This window comes from Homarus americanus, unplaced genomic scaffold, assembly GCF_018991925.1.
Source record: "Homarus americanus isolate GMGI-L3 unplaced genomic scaffold, GMGI_Hamer_2.0 scaffold36970, whole genome shotgun sequence".
In the NCBI taxonomy this organism is placed as follows: Eukaryota; Metazoa; Arthropoda; class Malacostraca; order Decapoda; family Nephropidae; genus Homarus; species Homarus americanus.
Window position 1 is genome coordinate 703,428 of NW_024740094.1, and position 25,676 is coordinate 729,103.

Here is a 25,676-nt window from a genome sequence, read left to right on the forward strand (position 1 = left end):
CCTTGACAAGCGATGTGCGTCTTGGCTGTATCTGTCATAACAAACGTAAATCACAATAGACCAATGAGGAAGTCACCGTTTCTCCACCGCTCTCACTTGTGTTGATACCTACAACCGCGATACTGTATACAGAATATGATGATATACTGTACACTTACAATGTTGATAAACTGTGTTCGGTGCTACCGCCGCCAGTAGGATACAAACCCTCTGTATCTTAACATATCGCCATGCTTATGTTGCATAGAACTAATCACGTTTTGGAAGAATAACAAAAAACACCAGCTTTGGGACGCACCAGAACTGCTTGCTTGTTTGTTTGTTTGAAGGACTCGGAAGTCTTATAAAAGCTGCAGAGTGCACGTCAAGTACATCCAGTCACTAATGTCACATGGAAACAGGAACAAGTCACATGAAAACAGGAGCAAATGATGTTCCGGTAATTAAGGTCTTCCGGGAGGTGGTGTAGGATCAGGAAGGTGAAACTTGTCCCGTAAGGTGGATAATTAAAGCTCAACGTTAGGCCAAGGTAGTGAGGGAGACGACCACTTAAGAGGCTTCAGGTTTGCCAGTGTGTGGTGGGTGGACACAACCTGACGCTGACACACCTGCCAGCCCGGTGAAGGATAATCACCACCACTACAGGGAAGTCCACCAACGCTCGGCGCTGCTAGCTTGCCACACCATCCCTCCTGTACTTTCCCTCCTATTACCCACAACCACCACTTTATCGCCCATTAAAAGCAACTCGTTAAACCGCTATTAACTGTAGAACGTGAGAGTACGGGAACACTTGATGACTTACATAAAATAGCCTTAACTTTCCCTTAATAAAAACTGGCAAGGTGTTAAGACTGTCCCGAAGACTTATGACGTGTTTACCGCCATTTTCTGGAAAATATTAGACTTATGACGTGTTTACCGCCATTTTCTGGAAAATATTAACTAAACCACAAAACGGACTTCACTTTCACTTTGCAGAAACAGCTGTTGCCGAGCTGCCTCAAGAGCTTTACAAACCCAACCAGCCGACGCCAGGAACAAATGCATTTCGCCAACGGACAAATGTCACCCGTCAGAATTTCAGTTCTAGCCGAGTGAAAATTTCCCAAGTTTATCGCCAACACGCCTGATTTAGCACCGACGGGTTGTCCTTTACAGATTACCAGAGAAAATGGTGGTGATTATATGTGACGACGATCATACACGAGCTTCCAGTGTACAATTTAAGGAAATTTGTACCATAGTATTGCACTTTTTCCTGAACACATTACTATAGTAAAGCTGCTATGTCTGCAGTCATCTCGAGGTGAAGGGTAAACAGTATAGTGGGTGAGAGAGGGTGGTTGTCGGCATTGGTGGTGTAGGGGACAAAGTTGTGTCCCGGGGTGAGGGAGGGAGACACGCGCCTGGGGTGTGGCCCTCCTCCTACTCAATTACTTTACCTGGGTAAAAATAACCCGGCCTCCTCCTCTCGGGGACCAACCTCAACCTGGAAAACTCCCCCCACGCAACCCATTTTATTACAATTCAATTTTAAGCATGAAGTCCGAAGCCAAAATACGCTATACTGTACACTCTTTACGGCTTGCAAAAATTATTTTCCATTCAAAATTCATCCTTGATATTTGAGTGTTAATACACTACCCAGCAATGATACTCCAACAGATGTTTATAATGAACTAGGTAGGTAAGGTGGAGCCGTACGTCTTCCCCAATCTTGTTGCCAGATCATTAGGCGAGGTGGAGGGGTAGGAAGCACGTGAGGGGAAGAGGAGTGAAAGGGGAAGAGAGGGGGGAGGTGTAGGAACGCTGCCAACCACTGCCCACCATACCACATCGTCACATTCTTCCCCCCCAGTATCAACTTGGCACAAGACTAAAGTTGCAGTTCTATGTTTACATCCCATCCAGGTAGCGCTCACACTATACAGTACATCAAGTCTTGACGCAAAGAACCCAAACTTGTTTACTGCAACACCTTTGACACCATACCCTCCACCCAACACCTCGCGCACACGTACAGTAAATATACGGTTGTATATCTACCTAATGACCAAGATCACTGAACTGTTAATCACCATTTTCTGCAAGCTTTACTGAGGACATAAACAACTGAATTCCAGATCACAGTAAACTTGACTGCACAGTATATTACGAACCCATTATAATAAAATATATATATATATATATATATATATATATATATATATATATATATATATATATATATATATATATATATATATATATATATATTTTTTTTTTTTTTTTTTTGTCCGTGTTGTGTGTGTGTGTCAGGAACCGCCATAACTACATATGGTGTTAATTATCACGGGCACCAGTGCCAACAGTGCCACTGCAGATACACACACCACCCACCCAACACCGTAGATGCCAGCCCCCGCGCTGCCCAGCCAACGCCAACGTCACAAATAAAATATTCCACCCGTTCTGCCTCCACCTTTAACAAGAATAAAATATATATATATATACATATATATATATATATATATTATATCAGCTTTTTAAGCAACACAACCATAGTGTACACTATATTAGTAATGTACAGTATATTAAAAGTTTACATAAATTATACGGTCAAAATAATACTACGAGCTGTGATCCGAGGTGGAATAGTACTGTACGTATAACTGTTCAATCTAAAATACACACATTATTATCAATAGTAATTCATTATTTTACTGAAACTCCCCACCCGCTAACATCATCATAAAGGTATAGTAGACCGCCAAATCTACACGCTTAAATCAAAAGGCTCCTTCAGAAATAGTAAAGAGCACATGACATTTTCTGTGACGAGGGTATCTCTCAGACGTCCCCCAAGTTGACTACAGACTTGACTTTAGTCAGTTGCAATCCCGCCAATTGCGGACCTGATTTCTTTACGTAGTTACTGTCGTGCCAAATGTGGTTTCGGCACCATCTTGATATCGTACCTTGAGACACACATGCCTTCTAATCTCTCTGTTTGTGGGAAAATAAGTCCAAGACTCTGAGAACCCCAGCACAGACTTTATTGTTTTTGTGGCGTCACACTGGACTTTCACTTGGCCAACCCGCTAGTGTCACTCACTCAAGACAGCCAGCCACCACCACACCAAGTACAGCAGCTACCTACCTGCTCCTGAGGTTTAATCGCTACATCTTCAATTAATGACACTAAAGCTAAAACGGAGAGTTACGGTACTGGAGCCAGGTAGTGTGCAGTGCGGTAAGTAACAACACACGCAGGAAGGGGAGCACCATCCATCACCACCACTCCCCGGGTAAAGTAAACAAACAACACACTGACTGGATCCCGAATTCACAAGGGTTCGTAAGTTAAGATGTTTATCCCGCACAGGAAATAAAAACAACGTGTCCAGTTACCAGAGTCTCGGTGCCACGTCGACGCCATTTCATTTCAACTTTCACGGGCGAACTCTACCCTACCCCCCCCCCCCACCGTCCTCACATTCCATTAATCACCCATATTTAAACCCCATCAATTACCCACGTTCATTATTACCATCGCTGCCAACCAACATATACAATTCAACAAAGACTCACCAGTGCTACAAACGTAATTGCTTTCTCCCAATATTCAACATTCCAACTACCACCCATACTCCTCCACTCCCATACCACCATAATCACCAAGCATGTAATTGCAATCATCCAACCTACATAATCTAACAAATTGCCACCGCCGTATTTCACCCCCATCGTTGCCTTGAATGTAAATGGCATTCACCCTACATCAACTAACAATCAAATCACCACTGTAAACACAAGCAAGCCAGAGCCACCAAACCACTTCCTACCACAACTGCTCCCTGGGCGGCCAATCATAGACCCATGTACTGTACAATGTAGGAGACTGCGCACTCATAACTTCCATAAAATTATAATCAACTGCGAATATATTATGTGGCCTTTGCGATAGTAATTATAAATGTAACTCGTACTGACATCAAAGGTCACCGAGATACTATGAATAATAAACATTGACCTTAAAAGTAATGAACTGGTAAGCCGTCAACAGTTAAGGGTTACGTTTGTGGGTGACCAATCCATTATATTAACGTTATCAATACGTCTGGAATTAATTCATATTATATTTACGTCTGGCACATATCTACAGTAATTAACATGATATTTTAAGGCTTGTATTAGTTACTTTGATACGACAGGTATTCTGCCATCTAAGGGATTTATCACAACATTTACGTCAGCAATTGTGTCGTTTAAGGCTTTAATTAGATATATTTGAGTCGTTAGTACGGTATTGTACATTTAATGAGCCACGCCCGTATTATTAAACATCTTCCCTTGAAGAGGGTCGTCGTGTTTCAACCTGAGTTTTAAACTAAATGAGTCCTGAGGGACACTACAGTACAGTACTTAAAAGGATGTGGCGGTAAAATTAAGTGATTCCAATAAAATTAATTTTATTGGAATCACTTGATTTTACCGCCACACCCCTTTTAAGTACTGTACTGTCCCTCAAGACTCATTTAGTTTAAAACTCAGGTTGAAACACGACGACCCTCTTCAAGGGAAGCTGTTTAATAATACGGGCGTCAGTGTAGTCCGTCGCTCGCTCCCCCTCTCCCCTTGTAGACGACGTGGCTGATGCCGGAAATTGCACCATGAAGCCAAACTAACACAAGGGTAACAAAGTATCAACTCCCAGGACTGGCCAGCACATCACGTCACCCGTTTAATACCGATTCAGAATACCCCCTGTACAAAATATATTATATATATTCCACTTATAAAGCCGGTTATCGTCTATGATGTTGAGTGGTTAAATGCCTTTCCATTGCAATAAATATCGTACTAAAAGTAAATGTAAACTTAAGTGTGAAGATGACACACACTGTAGGCACCTGACGGCCACGATCTGGTCAAAGCATCGAAATGGTCATCTTAGGTCATGCTCTTCACTCATTCATATACTGTACACCATTGGTATCCTGTTTAGTGAAATTCAGTTGAAATATATAAAGTAAGTTGTTTCACAAACATATGATTACCGACGCAGACATCTCCACCCAATTGTTTATGTACTTTGATAAAGGACATGTTGCCCCATTGCTCTCTCAATTTCCGGTAGTCCCCACAATATCCCCGGGTGTTGCGACTCCCCGGAGGTACTAAGCCACCTTGTTCTCTGAAGACCTTCCCCGCTGGTAAACAAACAGATCCTTCTAAACAGAGGGGCAGTGTTATCCGTGAGTCAACAACTCGCTCAAGGATCCCCCCGTGAGGGCGACAGTACTACCACAAGAATTTCCTTTCCTTTCCCAATGTCAGGGATGTAACACGATTACAGCCGTGCAATCCGAGACATCGCTTCCCAACTTCCTCTTGGCCTAAAAACTGCACCAGCGAAGGACAACCTTTCCAACGTGCATTATTTTTTACCTGAATATATAGTGCAGCAATCAATACCAAAGGTTTTGGAAATCATATTTTTTAAAGCACTGGTCCTAACCTATTCCAGGTGAACATATTAGAAAACAATTATATGGGAATCCCCTAAATTACTTAAACGAAGCAGCCAGTCCTCGCATGCTCTCACCAGGACAGATTTGGTGGGTAACGAGGCCATGAGGTGCACACTTGCGCTTAACATACAGCGGGGTGACTCATACACAAGACCAGACACCTGTGGCGAACATCCGTGTGGAATGGTCGACGTTGATAACCTTTACTTCATGCCAGTGATACACAGGCAAGGTGGGTTGGGAGTTAAGTTTACCCAGACTCCCAGGGTACCGTACCCGAGGCCTCAGCAAGAGCTCAACCACAAACCTTCACTAACTATACAGCGATTTGTAAATCTCCCCGGCTACCTCCAATGAACAACTCACCTCCGTTAATATAAACAATTTGTATAATAAAACACGGACTCTCGACATAAGGAAATCTGATAAATCACTACCGTTTCACTTCAAATCTGATCTGTCAACGGAAGTGGTAAACACTGTCGAGGTATTCCGCAGCCAAAACACTTGATCGTAAACCTATTTTCTTAACAACACATTAAACCAAACATCAGATTAATGCTGCGCTGGTCCACCACTCCCGCGAACCCATCAGCTGACGGTACAGGAAGCTTCCCTACAACTATACAACCCGTAAAAAACTATAGATAATCACCTTCCTGTATTACCGTAACTACGATATTGCAAACGACGCAGTTCTTGAGCAAGTAAAGGGCAACGTACGCCTGTGGTCAGTAAGGACACCCTCTGTTTACCACCACGTCACATGATGACCAAGCGTGGAGATGACGTAGGACACAGGGATCAGCACGTCATTGTTGAGGTAGGAGCGACACCCACCACCTCCCTCACCTCTGTACACAATCATCCAAAACTCAAGTAAAAACACCATGGGTGACATCTCCATTTCTTCAACACACTCGTAATGAAACAAACACCAACTTGCCCCACCCGTTCAGGGTAAACTGCCCCATCCTAACCTTTATTAAAGCTGGGGGAGGGCTATCTACTTGCCCTGATAGCGATACTCAGCCAAATTAAGGGCTCCCACATCACCTGGGGTGAGCTGTGAAGACCCCACACAACCTAATTCTCCTTTTGTTTATCCTCCACGACCTTAACCACAGTGAACACATCATCCACCCTATTACGTCACAGTTAAAACTCGCCAAAGCAGAGCATCTCTGATTTGGTTCCAAGACACCCACAAACACAAAACTGTGTTGGGTACGACTAACTAAACCTACAAAACAATTAAGAGTTTGTTTTTAGTGTAGTGTGTGAGTGTAGTGTGTGTGTGTGTGTGTGTGTTGGGGAGGGTGGGGGTTATCCACTACCAATCAAATTCATGGATGAGCAAATATCTCTTAAGACAAAATGTACTCGTTGCAATGAAAGATCGCTTACTACCAGCTACTTTGGACACGCACGCACACAATGCAAATACATTTCACTGAACAAGAAACAGAGGGAGTGATAGCGGTGGAGCCTGGAGTACCGTGGCTCCCACGTGGGGCAGGTGGGAGCAACACGTGACCCAACACCACTAAAAAGTCGTCCCACTCACTCAACTCATTGTCCGGAATCCTGCCTCGGCCCCCACGCAACTCAGGTCTTTACAATGTACAACGTTGTAACACCACGAACATTTAACTCAAATCTAAAAAACACAATACACTGCACTCCAATAGCACCAATGAACTCTAAATTACTGACCACATATATATTAGCCCTAGACAAACACTTGAACAAGACTATGCCATCAGCTGCACCGTCTATTATTGGGGGGAGGTGTCACGTTACAGCACGGTATTCATATCGATAACACCCCCCCCCCCATTAGCCATCAACAGCGTGACACCCACAACCTTCCACAATCCCCCCCAACACCCCACCCCACCTCCTCCCCCTGACCTTGAGACGACGTCACACCCCCATCCCCGCCCCACCCACTTCATACACAACACACTGTCTTCACGTTCCCTCAGCACCACACACCAACACTCATCAATATTTTCACCGTCTAAACTATCACAACCAAATACTTCACATTACCGCACATGAGCGGTGTTAACTTCAATACGATCCAATAACGAGCAACAGCCCTAAGCCACACTGGTAATATCACACATGAAAACAACCCACCAAGATATTTATGGTGATATTATCCATGGTCGAAATGTTCCCCCAACAAATGCAACTATGTTACTCAATGGCAGATACAAAATAAAACAAAACGCCCAAACTGGCAGTAAATGAAAGAGAGACTACACCTCAACTAGATATGTAATCTGAACACCATTTAGGGAACAGAGGCTAATATACGGAAGAATCTTTATTAATTTGGGCACGGGCGGGCGGGCACCCCTCGTCACGCCAGGGCAGGGTCGGTACCGGCGGCGTCCTCCAGGAAGAGCACAAGCACCCCAACATCCTTGAGAGACTCGCCTGTCAGGTCCAGGAGCCCAGCCACGTACAGTATACTAACAATACTGTATTTAAAACCCACGTAACTGAAAACCTTACAATAATAATAAATCTAGCTTAATACACAATTAAAAAACATTAATACGAGGAGCAAGTTGAGCACTTTAACAAGGGATACAACCCCCCATAAATTTGCACACCAGGATGTAACCAGTCGGGGGAAATACCAACCGGTGAATAAGGCAGCCGTGCTCAGAATTTCCCCTATTCACACCAGCTGGAGGTCACCCCTCCCCCCTCATGTGGTAACAGCGTCCCCCGTCTTTGTGTTGGCGGACGCTTACAAAAAACCTAATTACGAGCCAGGATACTTGTACACAATCCCTTGCCACAAGAAAAGACGTGCGCAGGTGAGTTATAACGAGGATGCGGGTAATAAGCTTATGTCATCACCTGGATCTACGTTATATTCTTCAGTGTCATCTTTACATGTACAGTAGCCAGGTAGGTAAACGCAGAAAATAAACTCCCGTATCCAGTCGTTCAGAGACTTTGTCTCCTTTGTAATTAAGGACTCAATGATGTAACATTTGTAATACCTCAAAAATGTAATTTGGTAAAATTTTAAGTCCAGGATATAACTAGCAGCCATTCAGAACCACTATTCTGCTTCATACACTAACTAGTGTGACTAGTGTGGGCAATGCATGTGTGTAGCAGAACACTGGTGAGAGTTTAACCCGTGAGTATATTCTCCATAACAAGTAACCTCCACGACAGTGGTTCTTAAACTAGATTCCAAGGGGGGTGCGAGCGGTCAGAGAGAAAAGGCTGGTCAAGAACTGAACATAAGGAGTCTGCAATAGGCCGGTTGACCTGTGCATGGCAGCTCCTGTCGAGAGTTACTACCACTCTCTATCATCCATGAACCTATCTAGCCTCCTTTTAAAACTTTCCAGCGTTCCAGCACTTATTACAAAGTTGCTAAGCTTGTTCCACTCGTCCACCACCCTATTTGTGAACCAGTTCTTTCCAATCTCCATTATAAACCTAAACTTATCCAACTTAAATCCGTAAACGCGTCTTGTACACGATTGCTCATCCCTCCCACTCTATAATAACCAAGTGAGGAACGCTTCCTGCTTGATGATTGTCACAAGCACAGGGTTACAAAACTTATCTCGTTGATCATTTGGTTAAAACACGTTCAACTTGCTTTCATAAATCAACTATACGAACATCACAAACAACAATGTTAAACCCTAGCACAAGTGTCAAACAGCGAGGAGACACCAGCCGACAATGACGTCATTCACCAATATGTGGCCGTGTTACACGCCCAGGGTCGATCACCCCCGACGACTATCAATCACTCCTTACATTGATTTTCCCAGTAAAGTCCAGTCGTCACGTGCAGCATGTTGACACTCAAGTTATCACAATTTCAAATTATGTTGTAAAGTCTGTCACCAGCGCACGGTGTTCATTAAGCGCATCAGTTAACAGCTTATAAATAAAACTGTCACCTCTGTTAACGCCACATCTTTAAAGCACAATTAATCGTAAAAAAAAGTGTTTTGACAGTAGTGGTTCACCTTCATCATGATGTTTGTGTTCCCGATATATTTACACTTGTGTTTTAAACAGTGTGAGTTATTGTTGTGGTCTAGACATTAGCCCGCGTGTACCACTAAAAACCAGCAGTACTACATTTAAAAAATCGCAATGTAAACTTTTTGGCCACACTCATTCATATTCTTAAGCCGTTCATTATCACAATTTACTACTCCCTACAACACTATCTTGTGATAACCGCCTGACAACATTAAATAACAATAACTGCCACATCCGTAGACCTTGGCACCCGGAAGGATGAAAGGCAACAAAAAGTTAAGACAAGAAGGTTTACAAGCAGATACAATCACACGACCGTGGCGAAGGAGGGAGGGAATGATGTAAGATGGAGGAGAGGGTCAGAGTGAGGAGTGCAGTGGCGGCGGGGAGTAATGGGGGTGAGGGAACGGGAGTGATGGAGAGGTGAGAGGAGAAGATAAGGCCAGGTGGGAGAGGGAGGAGGTAAGGTCGGGTGAGAGTGAAGAGGAAGAAGGGGGTGAGGGATGGGAAGGCCCGCCCAGCCAACCAACTTTCACAGTCCACACTGACCATGAGCTCTGTGTTGTGAGGGAAACCGACACGCACCACTTGTGTCGCCAGGCACGACCATGGTAATGTGGCCCACCTCACCAATGTCCCACCCTCACTTTACCAACACCGCTTCCCAACCACAACACTTCAACTTCAACACTTCATCCCCACCACAACACTTCATCCCCACCACACCACTTCAACACCATCCCAACCACAACACTTCAACACCATCCCAACCACAACACTTCAACACCATCCCAACCACAACACCTCAATACACCAGCACCACCACAACACACACGAACACTCCGAGCTTCGCCACATCCCCAAACGCTAGAGAGAGAGGTCCCACCCAATTCGCCCAAGGCTTCATGGAACTACGACAAGTCTAGCTGGAGCTCTACAAGTCTCAAGTTCACATACACCTTTACTGATATATTTGTTAAGAGTTCTAGACCCCCCCACCCCACACCTCCCCGGGGTCCCACCATCTCACTCAAGGTTTGATTAAAGAAGCGTGCAGACGAGGACTTTCCCCAGCGCTCTCCACTTTCACGAGAACCCCCCTCGACACACACACATGTTTACTGCAGCCACCACCATAAACTCCACTCCTTAATCTTTACTACCGCCCCACACACACCTCACTACCACCACCTTCTATAACTATTACCACCAACACAACCTTCCATGCTGACTACATCCCAGACCCCACAAACAATAAACAAGAACAACCCCTTACATACTCACACCCCCCTCACACACACACACGTACTCACGTCTCTATGCTAATCACAATCTGCCTACACACACCCACAGACCAAACACCACGCCACGCAATATCAACAGAGTTCAAGACTGGGTACCTAATTCAACGACACGTAAGGATTACACTCCAGAATCATCTCTATCGCCCCCCTTTCAAGACGTAATACTGATGCTTGTTATCTATCATATATATCGTCATCACAACGCTAAGGGCGCCAGCAACTCATTATCACCCACGCAAAGTTTTAGAAATAAATTGCATCAGCAAATTCTATTCCTGTAATGCTTAAAGCCACTGGGGCAACTCTATTACAACAGTCATAGTATTGTCAACGCTAACAAAATACTCACAACTAATGTATGTAACTAGTTATTTCATTTACGGACAAAAATATTCACAAAAAACACAAGGAAGAATGAATACCGTTAAATCACGTCCAAACAAAATTCTTACACATTAAAAGGCACAACTTCCAAGTGACGTCACCCAGTCTTGGTCACCTTCACAAGGATGAAGGTCTCGGCGGCCCTTCTATGAAACTGTTGGCCATTACAGAACCAATCCCCAATCACGGACATGGGAGCCATTGAGGGGCGAGCCAGTCACGCGCGCGCACACACCAACCACTCTGCCCACCACAAGCAATCCAGAGAAGAAACAGGCATTTGTGAAACGTATACAGTATGCCTGCGATAACGACCTTACCCAACAGTTCAAATAGTTATAAAGGCTATAAATACTCCATGACCTACACGTCTACTGACCCCTCCAAGAGTGTTAGCACCTTGTTTCAAAATCTTTCATGTGGGAGACTGAAGGAGGTATTTCACAAGTGTTCCCTCCGATGTGAGATGGGACGGACGGAGGGACGAGCACTGTTAGACAAGACACACAGACTTACCCCTCGGCCTACCTGCCTAATACAAGGACACCAAAATAACACCATAAGTTTCTCGTCGTAATAATACGTTTTAGGAAAGTGGAGTGCGAAATTATCTACAATCATGTGATCAAACGCCAACCACACGACACCTTACATAGCCATTGGCTGCACATAACAACCTTGTCATCATACATCAAACAACTACTCCGTCTGTTCCATTAAAGATATGAAGACAAGCCCTTTGTCGACTTGGTTACCTAACACCCACACCCAGGTTTCAATCTACTCAATATGTTCCTAATTCACGGGATTTACGTCAAATATAAGTGATCAACGAAACACTTAAGTGGAAAGGCAATTTATATGATTTCTGTCGGCTTCGTTTCGTATCTTAAAATACAGTAAGAAACTGCCAAGAACTTTCATGTGCAAAGCAAAGTTGAGATTATCCAACCCGAGAGCGGTAATATTTGGATTTGTACCCAACACCATTCTTGGCTAAACTGCAGCCCGTGACCTTTCCCGTCACGCGACCCAACTTGCAGCAGCTTTTCTTCCGACTGGACACAAGAGCCAATTACTGGATGACGCAGCGGCCTCGAGTGCCCGCTCCGGTAGACCCGCCATGACTCACTTAGATGACATCACGTCCTTCAGTTTCCTGTCTTGGAGTAATCTACCATGACCACCACCAACCCCTATACAACCTCCGTAGGATCTTTCCCTACCTCGCCATGTAGGATCCTTCACCTCTCCCTAACAATAATCCCTCATCCAAAACCTACGATTGCTCCTCCCTGACCAACACAGGATCTCTCACCTGACCGGTATATCAACACAAATCAGCTGGACATCAATACAACATCAGTCAAAACCACGATTCAAGACGTCGACGTCATCTTCAGCACCATTAGCATATCCTCGCGATGACATTCACGAGTCGGGGGTTGACAGTGGGACATCCGTTAACAAGCTCAGGGCAACAGGACCCTTGACCTATATACAGGTTTCAATAACACCCACTAACGCTCACATTAATCCTCATATCCACAACTTAGCCGGACTTAAAGCTTAACCTTCACCACCATCTTCGTCCAACCCCCATTTTATAATCTCAATTAAACTTAACCCGGAGAAGAAAAAAGAAGGATTAAAAAGTCGATTCAACCTTACGAGATATGCACTTAATCATACACATGACATACATACAGGCATACACCTTCATACATCACCATAACCACATTTCACACCAGATAAAGCTGTCATCACCGTATAAATAAAGCCCAAGGGTGACACATGACCACGTTAACCCAAATAGATATTACTAATACGAATCGCCATAAAACACCCAACACAGCTCTAGACGCCAGGAAGATGTGACCTGATGAACCCAAGCCAAGGTAGCCTTGTTACTTGATCTACTAGTGTGTGGTGACGCGACGGAGAATTGAATTATTTTATTTCTTCTGGGTCACTGGCGGGAGGCTCTCAAAACAATATATAACTGGTGTCCCTTATTGATCTACAAAGAATTCATCCTTCCCTCCCCTGGAAGACGCTCCGCTTTCAACCCGATTCTCCAAAGCACAGTATATATAATAATGATGCAGCTAACCTAAATAACCAAAGCTACAGAGTTGATATATAAACACCACAGCTCACGCAAGCACCAGTGACAACAATAGGACAGTAATAATGACAATAACACTACAAATAAATAAATTATTACAAATACACAACGCCTCGCAGTCCCAATCAATATTTTTTATGCAATCAAGAGAGCCAAAGCAGTTAATTATCCACTCAAATGATCCAACCTAACGAGGACAAATTGTAGACTACCGATCAATCCCTTCGGTATGTGATGGTGCTGTGCCGCGACATACTGTGGTATGTGGCATCAGCGGGTTACTGCTTGGGGTGGCGAGTGATATTGGGGAATGCCTTGGTTGTGGTGGTGTTGGGGAATGTTTTGGCTAGTGAGTGGTGTTGGGAAATGTCTTGGGTGATGAGAGGTACTGGGGAATGTTTTGGCTATTGAGTGGTGTTGGAGAATGTCTTGGGCGAGTGGTGCTGGGGAATGTTTTGGTTATTGAGTGGTGTTGGGGAAATGTCTTGGATGAGTGGTATCAGGGGATAGTAGGCTAAGTGGTACCAGCAGCAGCTTGACCCGGGGTGGCGAGTGACATAGGGGCAGTTAATGTCAGGAGTGGTGCAAGAGGGTGAAGGTTGAGGGGGCAGGCAGGTAGATGATCGGGCAGCGGCGGCGGGGCAGGCAGGCAGGCAGTGTGAAGGGGCTGGTGTGCCGGTTGAACGTGCCAAGTTAACCTGCCTCGCCCCGTGGCCACACCCGCCCTTGACACGGATTCCCCAAACCAAAAACCTGCTGCAGTCAGCCTGGGACACGGCCACCTCGCTCCTGTGTTCGAAACAGGACAAACTAAGGTGCTGTCCGTGGCAATTTCGTGCTGGCAGCCTTCAATAACTATCTAGCTCAACTTTACGTTCTTCCCGACGTTTCCCAAACTTCAGGGGCCTTGACATGACGGAGTGGAGTGGCCAGCACGGCGCAAACCACAGTAAGTAAAGTCCCACTAACACCTTCCTACCCACGGGATCGAATTCGTATGGCTTGGGATCCCGGTGAAGAGAAGGAGAAATGTCTCCAACACACCCGTAAGTAATCGTATTCATATCACCAGCATTAACCAAAACAATATCAACAGGCGTGCGCATTACCAGCTTTCCATTATTACCAGCGAGAGAAAGCTAGGTAAGCCCTTTACACAATGAAGTGGAAAGTTAAGACTTCATTACGCCTAGTAAATGCCCCCACCCTCTTTCCTACCAGTGCTCAGTAACTGCTCAACAGTCCTGTTCTAATAAGCTCTAACCTGACCAGTCCTAAAATATCTCTAATCTAGCCAAGCCACGAGCGGTGGTGCCCGGTCTCAAACGCCTCCACTCCCTACACGGCATCCTCACCTCATCCCTACCCACGCACAAGGCGACTGGTCCAACAGGTTCCAAACTAGTCGAACTATTATAATTGGGCCCCAGTCCTGTTCATCTTGGTCAATATCCTAAGTTAGAACTCGCATAGCTTTTATAGCAACGTATTCACCACAGCTGCGCGAGTACTGTATATAATGTATAAGTAACAGCTGACATCCCTGTTACTGTGAATCCTTCAAGCAGCTTGGAATTGAATCTTTATAGGGTACTGTTCATTCCCTATCAATTAGAAAATAAGAATCTTTTCACTCAATGTGACAAAGAATACAAAGTTCATATTAATATATTGAAAAAAGTAGAGATTTTATCTATGTCATAAATAACTAAGGTCAGGTAGCAGCACGTTCACTTGCGTAAATATCGGTGAGGTGTGGAGGTGGTTGTTAATTCGTCAACTGGTAGTGGTGTGGAGGTTTATTTTTAGCGTCCACTTCCTGACGTGTGAGTGTGTGGGGGGGGGGGTGTTGTTTAAGACTGACCACCTCCAGTTGACCTCCACAAAATTCACCCACCTAAAATGGGTAAATCCACCAAGACGCAGTAACTACCATCCTGGTCCCGGCTGATTGTTTTATGGGGAGAGTTGTAGGATTGGCCACGGAAGGCGGCTTCTACGAGTCAAGGACCCAGCATCCTAGCCATGAGACCTCGTCCACGGATTAACACGAGAGATGTTTAATATGCCGAGTCATGGTATGTTTATTAAGCCGAAATAGCCACGGTAAGTTGTCTGAATATATTGACTTACCTTCACATGTTCAAAGATACGCCAGATGCATTCAGAAATGTTATGTTGTTTCAGAGTTATGACCGACATGATGACATTTTGGGAAGACGAAAGATACCAAACAAGACACTGCCACTGTTGAATAGTGTAGCAATATGAGGCCACGTCCTCCAAGCGACCCTCACCTGGTAACTCCCACACAGACACGAAACAGACGCTGTTACAAGAATGCGGAAACTCCTCCCGCTACAGACGATGAAGTGGTTACAGTCGTGTCTATATATCCAACAATAATCAGACACGTAAGAGGTCGTGATATCCGGGCCACGGTGTGAGCCCCCCCCCCCACCATGAAATTAACTCAGTCATAAAAGTTACAAGACCCTAAAGTAAACGTGGATAGCTAAGGTTACACTATCCCAGACTGTACCGAGTGGTCTATACTTCCTGATACCATTAAATTTCTTAAATATGAGTTTTATTCGAGGCAATCAAACTGATAACTCGAATATAAACAAATAAAGTTTGATACGAGTAGTATAAGTGAGGGTCAACCTAACAAGGGCGTGAAGTGTATGTACCAGCGTCTTTGACCGGGCCAAAGACGCACCAAGACAAAGCCGGGTACACGGTTAAGAGGCTGGGGAGTGTGGGTGGGGGAGGCAGTCAAGTTACCCACTAGCCACTACCAGCCTCCCGATGCCGCCACCACTCCTGTTTCCCCGACGACCTTCTCACCAAACAACACCCACCCTCAACCACTACCTCACACTTCCTCTTCTCAACATATCCAGCTCCTTCACTCACGACCCCTGACCCCCACGCAATGACAGCTTCCGGTTTACCAACAGAATACCACTCCATTTACGGAGAAAACTTTAAGAAACATAGATTCTTGAATTTTATTTCTAAAGGGAAGTCGAATTCCATACTTTTTATTCAAATTCAAAGACGAAAAATATATGGTGAATTTATCTTTATGGGGACAAGCAGCACACGTCGAGACAGTGACCTGTTGGCCCCCAGCAGCTCAACGCCAACATTAATAATGCCAAGGCTAACCACTTAATTCCTAAGGTTATTGCTAACTCGCCCGACAAAGTGCGTGCGTGCGTGCGTGTGTGTGTGTGTCTAAGGACAAACGGTACACTCGGTACATCTCATCTCAGTAGCTTTTACATGTTACCGACACACTATTGATATAACAACAAACACGCAAGTTTTTCCTGTAGATGACTTTCCCTTTAAGTGACGAAAGCGCTCGAGTTAACACTGTAATACTAAACAGTAAAACCAACCAATACAAATAATCCTTCTCCCCCTGCTGTATAACAGTACTGTACTGTTCGAAACACACCTGAGTAAAATCATCGTAAATGCAACTAATTCTCTTCTAAATATCGATAGCCACTTGTATAAATAATTATTCCACGCCGAAAATTGTTGGCGTGAATAACAATGGAAGCTCCTGTTTGGTGTTTGTGATAAGGCACGAGTGACGTGGTGCCCCTCTCAATACAAACGACCGGACGTGTAGAAAATATACTTTCTCCAGTGAGATGGTCGTCACGCACCAGGCACAGTACAACACATTAACCATCTGGGAGACACCAATACCCCCTATTAAGAGCCACTCAACTGCCGCTTCCACACGACAATCACTGCCCCTTGTCTTTTAAATTGTCCACCAGCCTGGAGCCTCCTTTCACAGCGCCTGTCTTGTACTAAACTTCCGTGTGTAACAACACATCAACCTGGCTGCCACGTATGTTAAACCCTCACTGGGCAATAAACCAGTCCGTCTCTCTTCCACCAGAGGTTGTTAAGTCCTATTTTGTACTTCATTTCATTTTGTGAAACGCAAAACTAGTTTAAGACTAATTCACTTTCTATAAGCATGTTAAGTCCAGTTTCATGGCATGGACATTTACAATGGGCGGAAGTGAAAGAACTAGGCACGGAAGTACAGTACAGGTAGCTGAACACATGCATGCTGTTTCCGGGGATGAGACCCGCCATGAACACCCCCCCCCCCCTTACAAGGACCGGATCCATCCCTAGTTGTTACTGTTGCCTATTACACTATTTTAATTCATATAAAGTTTCGGGTAATTGGAACCTTAATCGACTCGTACCCTAATGGTTAATTGGGCACTTTACTATTTAAGACATTGTCAAATGGGGCCTAACTTAACCATTAATTATGTACAGCATTGAATAGGTAAATACTGTATTGATCGTCACCATGAATCGTGCACATATAACCCCTTAACTTACCACCAACATTTAGAGGATCTGGCTACAAGTTTGTGATATTAATCTTGTCAGTTCTAGTGTGTGTGTGTGTGTGTGTGTGTGTGTGTTTGGGCGTCAACTCTTGTGGCGCCCAAACCTGTTATAAAGGCTACAAAATAAGCTTGGATCAGGTCCTGCTCACCGTTATACTGTACAAGGATCAATAATGTAACTATATAATGAAAACATACCTAATTCAACACTGCTAATAAATTTCACCAAAACTTAACCAATAACTCAAATTTGGAATTGCTAGCATGACCTCACTACATACACACGTCCATACTTGGACCTTCAGAGCAACACCATAATGATTGTATTACATGCAATATTAGAAATGCATTTTCCCAAGTGTGAGCCAACAAATAAAATTAATTATATTTAATTTACTCATTTTCCATCACAAACACACATACCACGGGTATCAGAGTGCCCCATTATGGTAAAGCCTCCAGCTTTGTTGCAAATAATGCCAGGTTAGAGGGTTCCACCTCCTGTTAAATGCAAATTTATCTTGAACAAATTTCAACTGTTACATTTTGGTAAACCTGTATTGAATCCACAAAAAGATTCAGGAAAGAAATTTCCCAAAAGATGACAAAGGCCTAAAGCATGACAGCCCAAACTGAAAAATAAAAACAGTGTTAGGTATGTATACAGTGTTGGAAGGTGTAATTACCCCGATACTTTGACAGTCAGTGTCTGTGGAACACTTACCTCAGAGCCAGAAACTCTTGCAGAAGAAATTAACAGTTCATATATATTAAAGACAGCAGGATCCTGAACTTACTAACAAAAAACAAAATGGAGAAGACCAAATACACAGTGAGTGTTGCCAACTGTTGACATTCATCCAGTCATGCTAACCCAGTGCTCAGCCCCAGGCAACACAAGTGGCAAGTCACCATCTCCAGCACACCACCCACAACAAACTCAAGACACCATCCACCTGCTAGACCACAATCTAGAGGGAAAACTGAACATGAAGGGAAAGAAGGAAATCCAAAGTTTCATAAAGATTAAGAGAGACAGGTGAACCTTATGATCAAATAGGGTTTCAAGTTTAACATTTTTATGGCAGTAAAAATGGCAACTGCATTATTAAGTCATAAAAAAACAGAGCACAGTAGTCCTTCCAAAGTGTAAACAGGTTATACACCATTGTTGTTGACCATTAGTATACATAATACATTCTTATCACCACATTGAAATGTTATAATATCCAACCCCTCAAGAGGTTTACAAGCACCAGTAACCACACACTAGTCATGACATAATGTAGTTACCTCTATACTACAGCAGTGTTCTGCCTACAATATATCATAATATACATAAATTAAAAAGGGATTGTGTAGCTCTAATAGTTCCTCAAACTCTGACGAGAGAATTTGTGACTACAAATTCAAAATCCCATTTACAGAACTGCAAAATATTAACAAATCCCTTCTAGTCTCTCTTAAAGGCCACAAAAGACAAATACTGTGTATATACAGTACATATACAATACACTAAATAAATATACTGTACATGTTGTATAAAGATTTAGAAGCAAACGTTAGAAGTTAACCTTGAGTGGGAGACAGTGTAGGGCAGTAGAAAGTTGGTGTTGGGTAATGACCAGGTTAAGTAATATGTGAGGTCAATCACTGTCAAGGATGAGAACTTGCAGCTTTATTAGGAATAGCAGTAATGACTTGTGGTCAACATAGCCGTAAGTGTTGGAGCAAACCACTGGCTCACATCCAGTTTTCAGAGGTGTCAGGGGCCACTAACTGAGGCAGTTCTCTTTTCAAATTATTTTAACATAAGACCTAACAATGCGACTATCGAAGCAATGTTTCATGTCACTTTAACCTATTCTGTACAGTAAATAAAGCTACTTCATGCTAGGATGTACAGTGTACACCCAAGATAATTTGTAACCAGAAGGAAAAATATAAAAATAGGCTTCCATAAGGAGTTAGCCTGCACACACAAGAGGGGTAGGAAGTGCCAGGTAAGGGGTGTAGTTTCTGTACAGGAGTCCGTTTTTGTCTAACGATTCTCAAGACAGTACTGTATGATGCTGGTCCTCCACCTTCAACCCCTTATTGCAATGTATATAATTATAGGTGATGTAATGCTATGTATTGTACACAGCAGGAGTTCAGAGGTTGCTTGAGGGATTTTTTTTTATTTAGACATTTTTTTTATAAAACATGATTTCAATTAATGTTATTATTCTATAATTTCCAAAAGGAATATTTTATTTTAACTTCCACAATGCATGAAGCAATCAGCTTAGATTTCTTTATTTTTTTACTCATGAAATCATTTTTTGTTCACCACACAGAAAAGTTATGAAATACAAAGCAAAAATGCTGGTAATGAGTTTATACACCTTAAACGGGAACACCATAGTGTAACAGTGCTGTGTTAGAGCAGAGATGATCCTAAGAACACAATGAACATGGTGAGAGCAACAGTGTTCAATATCTGTACCTTATAAAACAAGGGGAAAAATGTGGAAGTTGTGAGGGAGCACCAGGCACAAATGAATACCAGAAATGCCATGTCCCATTTGGTCATGCATGGATAGCCCCCCCCCTAAACAATAATATTAACTATGGTGTGTACATGAAAGGAGGATATAGGAAAAAGATAAAAAGCAACTGTTCAAAACAAAATACTGCACAGCATAATTTCCAGTCAGTCATGACTGATTCATGCTTAATGTGTTGCTATTGTACTAGATACATAATAATACATAACTACATAATAACCAAAAACTAAAATCCATTCTACCACGGAGAAAAGGAGGGGAGGAGGAATCCAAATTATTCAAGATGAAAAATTCTGTAGTGGTCAACCTAGATCTCAGCTGGCTCACTGATGTTCTAGTTCTTATAGAGCCGTGCCAATGAGTTCAAGTGGACAGATGCCAAGGTAATTCTACTACCTCCCACTGGCAATCACCACAAAACCAACCATTCCTTGAGGTATGAAGACATCAACAGTAAAAAAGTGATAAAAAAAAGTGCAAAGTGACAGGTATATAAATTAATTAAACAATCTCCTGTATGTAATGTGTGTGAGAAAATAAAGTTTCCATACAAAAACATGCACATCACCACAATGAAACTTAGCCTTGGTGTAAGACATTGGAAAGTCTGATTTCACAACTGTTGAGCAACACCGACTGATACACGTCCTGAAAACAAAACTTATAACATTACTGTACTCACCACAAATTTTGAGAGGCGCTTCCAATTCCAAAAGGATGGGCTGTGAGAGAAAGATTTCTCTGGATTTTAAGCAGAGACCACGAATTTCATTTTCCGTCAACTGGACATTCTTTCCAGGCCGAGAACCTCGCACTGCAAAGGTAGAGAAAAACAATAAGTCAATATAATCGGGGAATGTGCCACCTGCCACACATACACCGTACTGTACTATATTTACCCAGAATTAAACAAAAAATGTTGACCTTTAACAGATGCTCTAGCTATGAAAGAGGGTATTGACATTTTTCACATAAAAGAGCATGAAAAATGACAACAGTAAATTTGACCACTGTACTTCCACCCAAATAAAAGATTCAAATGTTGAACAATATTAGGGAGAGAAATATATCCAGAAATTTTTGGAAACTATTTTAACTTTCCTTTCAAATACAGTACAGTACAGGTATCTGGCAGCCTTTACTTAATAATCAATAGTTTTCGACAAGCCACTTCCACAACTTTCTCTACCCAAATCTGACTTCACTCAACACTTATACAGGAATACACAAGTCAGTCTTCACATATAGGTACTGAATATAGGTCCCAATGTGAGGTAAAGTACTGTACACACTGGCCATGAACAACATTAATACTGTATATGCGAGTACCTGTACAGTATCAATATTATCCAAGTAACACAGCAGAGGTTCATTCAAACTTCTTATACAGGCATTGAGGCGATAATGGCAAGAATTAACATTTAACCTTTAAATCCACTTGGCCTAAAGGGCATGGAAGAAGAAACTTTGTTCTGTCCAAGTAAAATACACTGTTGTTCCTCTACTGCTGAGTGTTCAAAAGTCTGTGTTCCACTCAAATTTTGTACTGTGCTTCATATCAGTATAAAAATCAAAGAAATATTACATAAACAAAATGAAATATGCTAACCAGTGTTACTTCATAAGTCCAATTGGAAATTTACGCGAAACCAGAAGAAAAAGACGGCAAATATTATCCTAGCAACTGACCAAGTACAGTACTGTATTAACAGAAATCCCTGAAGAGTCTAACTGATTTTCCTATGACATAAAAGGCAGTGAACAAAGACTGCATTATTGAATCTAATACACTGCCGTTAAAATCACTTCTGGAAATTACATGGAACAATATTAGCAGATATGGCTTCCTCTTTTGGAAAACAATGATATATTATCAGAGAAATAAACAATGACTTATACAGATAAATGATAAGGTTGTAATAACACACATCTAGTCAAGATATTGGAGATTAACATTATCAGGTCATGTTATCTGAATATGCTCAACCTTAATGTTAGAAATACAGTACAGGTACATGTACAGAACTTCCTTATGCATAAAATCCAAGATGGCTTCTATGGAAGAGCATAAAAAATTACAAGTTTGGAAAATGATCATGTACAGTCAGCAAATTATTCTGCACCCCTGGGTGCGATGGCTCTCGCAACGAACACTGCGAGACTGACGCCATGTATTGGTAAGGTTGGTATCTCCGAGTGTGTGATTTATTGTAAAACTAATGTGCTGTTATTCCTTATACCATGTGTAGTAACCAGAGAAGTTATCAGGAATACATATAAAACCCATAGCACTTAAACCACATAATGTCATAGTATTATATACTATATCGTAGTGCTACGTTTAGTCACCCACATGTGGCAGGAGTGGCAGGCACTCTACAAACCGAGGTGCTGTATAGGAACTTCACATACTATGAGAAACAATGAAATCGTGTAAATACTCATGATTATAACCATTATTTGAAAGTGATGAGAAGTGGAAAAATACAAGACCTCAACCAGAAAAAAAAATAAGAAACAATTGTAACGTAGGAAAGTTATACAGTGGAGTATGCTATAACGAATGGATCCTACTATGAATATTCCTATAACGAACGGTTTTACCTATAAAATTGAGAATGCTATAACGAACGAAACTCCTACAACGAACATTATTTAAATTTTTTTTTTTTTTTTTACTAATTTATTGTTTTTTTATTACAAGTATTAAGTATATTCTTTATTTCAGGGGTTTAGATGCATATTTATGCACTTTTTTAAAATTTTTACAATTTTATATTATATTTTTCAGTGTTAAGTGGTTGTATTTGGGGGCCTGGAACGGATTAATCCTATAACGAACGAATGCTATAACGAACAAGGTTCTAGAAACAATTAGATTCGTTATAGCATACCCACTGTACAATATTACGCGTAGGTAACTGAGCTACCGGAAAGATGTGTAAAGAAACCAGCTACATCTCTAATGTTACAATATATGAAAAGAATAGGGGGTTGACCGGGGGTAAATGGTAGTAAAATTCACAAAGCAAAACCATTGTCAGTGTTATTTAACACAGTGTAGCAAAGAATTTTGCCAGAGGAAGTGTGATCGTTTAAAAGAATGTAATGAATCTGTTAGAAACGGAGCAGTTTCGATCTGCAAAGGGCAGACCATCAGAACAAACAGCAGGAGTTGTAATAGACCATACTCCAGTCATGGTTATGTTAGTCATTATGAAGACCTGAGAGAGAACACGAGCAACAACCATAGCACTTCATGGAGAGGCCCTGAGCAATGGTGCGATTGCTAGGCGGCTCGGTGTTTCCAAGCACACCGTAGCCTTGTGGATAAAGCGCCAAGACGACACATTGTGCAAGCAGACACAATGAAATGCCTTATGATCAATACTATCTTAAGAGTAACTGGCAATTCAGGAAGCCAGGGCTACCAACATCCGCTTTGACTCGTGAGTGATTTCAGAATTCTTGGTCCGTGTCATACTGTAGGAACCTGTAAAGGTGCAGAATAATATTTTGCTGACTCTGAATAACATTCGTATAGGTAATGCAAAAGACCACGATAGTATATTTATATCACGGGGTCACCGATTCCCATACAGTAATTCTAATCTCAAGAAAGTTAATACAGTATCGAACAAAATCAACATTCACCGTTAATCAAAATTCATTTTTGTGTTGTACACTATATGGGATTCACCATTACATATAGGTACAACTATCCAATGAAAGTGATGTCACGTTTTTTTAGTATACATACGAGGTCCAACAAAAAAAAAAACGAGACTGATGCTGTGGGTATGACTATGCTTGGGAGATTGGTATCCCCGCATCCCCTGAGCAACGCTCTTGTGCATTATGCAGAAGACCAGACAGCAGCACCCTTATCCACTACCTCCCAAGATGTCCCCACACACAACGCTTCCGTGACGCCTGCTGGACCACCACTCCACGACCCCCTGATCCTCCCCATACTGGCCAGATATTTTGTAAATAACATTGATTATGTGTTAAAGGAATATCCTTCCTTCCTTCCTTCCTTAGCCCCTTTATAACATTTATACTGTATATACTTGTCACACTTGCCAGATGCTTCTGGTGTCATTGTACAGGGGTACCTAGTGACAGCACTAGGATCCCACTTCCTCTATCAAGGAATAAACAATTGAAATTGAAAATTGAATTGACTGATGCTGTAACTCTTATTTACCAAATTACGAACATCAACTGTGATCGCCTTCAAAGTAGTTCTCTTCTGAGTTGACGCACAGCTGCATACAATGCTGCCACAGTTCAAAGCAATTCTGCACATCATGTTCTGTAAGGCTGTTGAGGAGCTCCGTCGTTTTTGCTTTACCTCTACTACCGACAAAAAATTGGTTCCTGTGAGCACGGACTTGATCTTTAGGAAGATGTAGAAGTCGCAGGGAGCCAGATCTGGTGAATCGGGTTGGTGCTGAAGCAGTGACGTTTTTATTGGCTAAAAATTGCTTCACAGACAAAGCATTGTGGGCTGGTGCATTGTTCATCGGACAGTATTTTTTTTAACCATTTTTGCACAAACCTTCGTCATTTTCAATTCTTCCATTAGAATGGGTCGAACACTTCCCCTGTCTAAATTAACTTTCTCAGCTATTGCCCAATGGTTTTTCTCTAATCACATCTCGCACTTTTTCAATGTTGTTACCGGTAACTGCTGTGCGTGGACGGCCTGAGCGGTCATCATCTTTCACAGTTTCTCTGCCTTCCAAAAATCGTTTGTGCCATTCAAAAACACGTGCACGAGAAATACAATCTTCATCGCAAACCTGTCAATAATTGAAGTTTCCGTCGCGGATTTCTTAAGTTTAACAAGAAACTTGACGTTAACTCGTTTTGCAGTCCGACATTTTCCGACCGAGCGTAAGAACATGTCTATACTTCAACACTCGCCCACTTGTCCTGAGTGAAGCGATCGAGTTAAGCCTTGTCACACTGAGACAGGTTAGAACATGTTCAATAACCGCATTTTTAGGAACGTAACCCCCAACGTTAAGGGAGGACTTACTGTACTGCACCATCAGAGTATAAACGATAATTTTTTATATTTATGAGGGGAAAGACATCAAGAACCATTTATTTAAGCATATACTGTACCAGTAGTTTATCTAAACCTCAAAATTTGTTTTGTTTATGTTTCCCGCCTTACTTCATCATCCATCGAGGCGGTGAATACGGAAAATATTTGTTTACATATTCATTAAAGACATGACACCGTTGTGAATGATTATTATTTCATTCATATTTCTTATACGATATTAATATCAGGTTAAACACAATAATGTACAGTAAATATTTTCATCTTGACTTCATCC

At 42.4% G+C, this 25,676-nt stretch overlaps 1 protein-coding gene across 1 annotated transcript in view; it reads right to left on the reverse strand.

The window, feature by feature from the left end:
• LOC121875106 (serine/threonine-protein phosphatase alpha-2 isoform) overlaps nt 1–25,676 on the reverse strand; it is a 72,519-nt gene that overhangs the window by 39,874 nt on the left and 6,969 nt on the right. Inside the window, exon 2 of the mRNA XM_042379466.1 lies at nt 21,005–21,136. Within this exon, the coding sequence (XP_042235400.1) occupies nt 21,005–21,136 (132 nt within the window). The remainder of the gene's footprint in view (nt 1–21,004; nt 21,137–25,676) is intronic.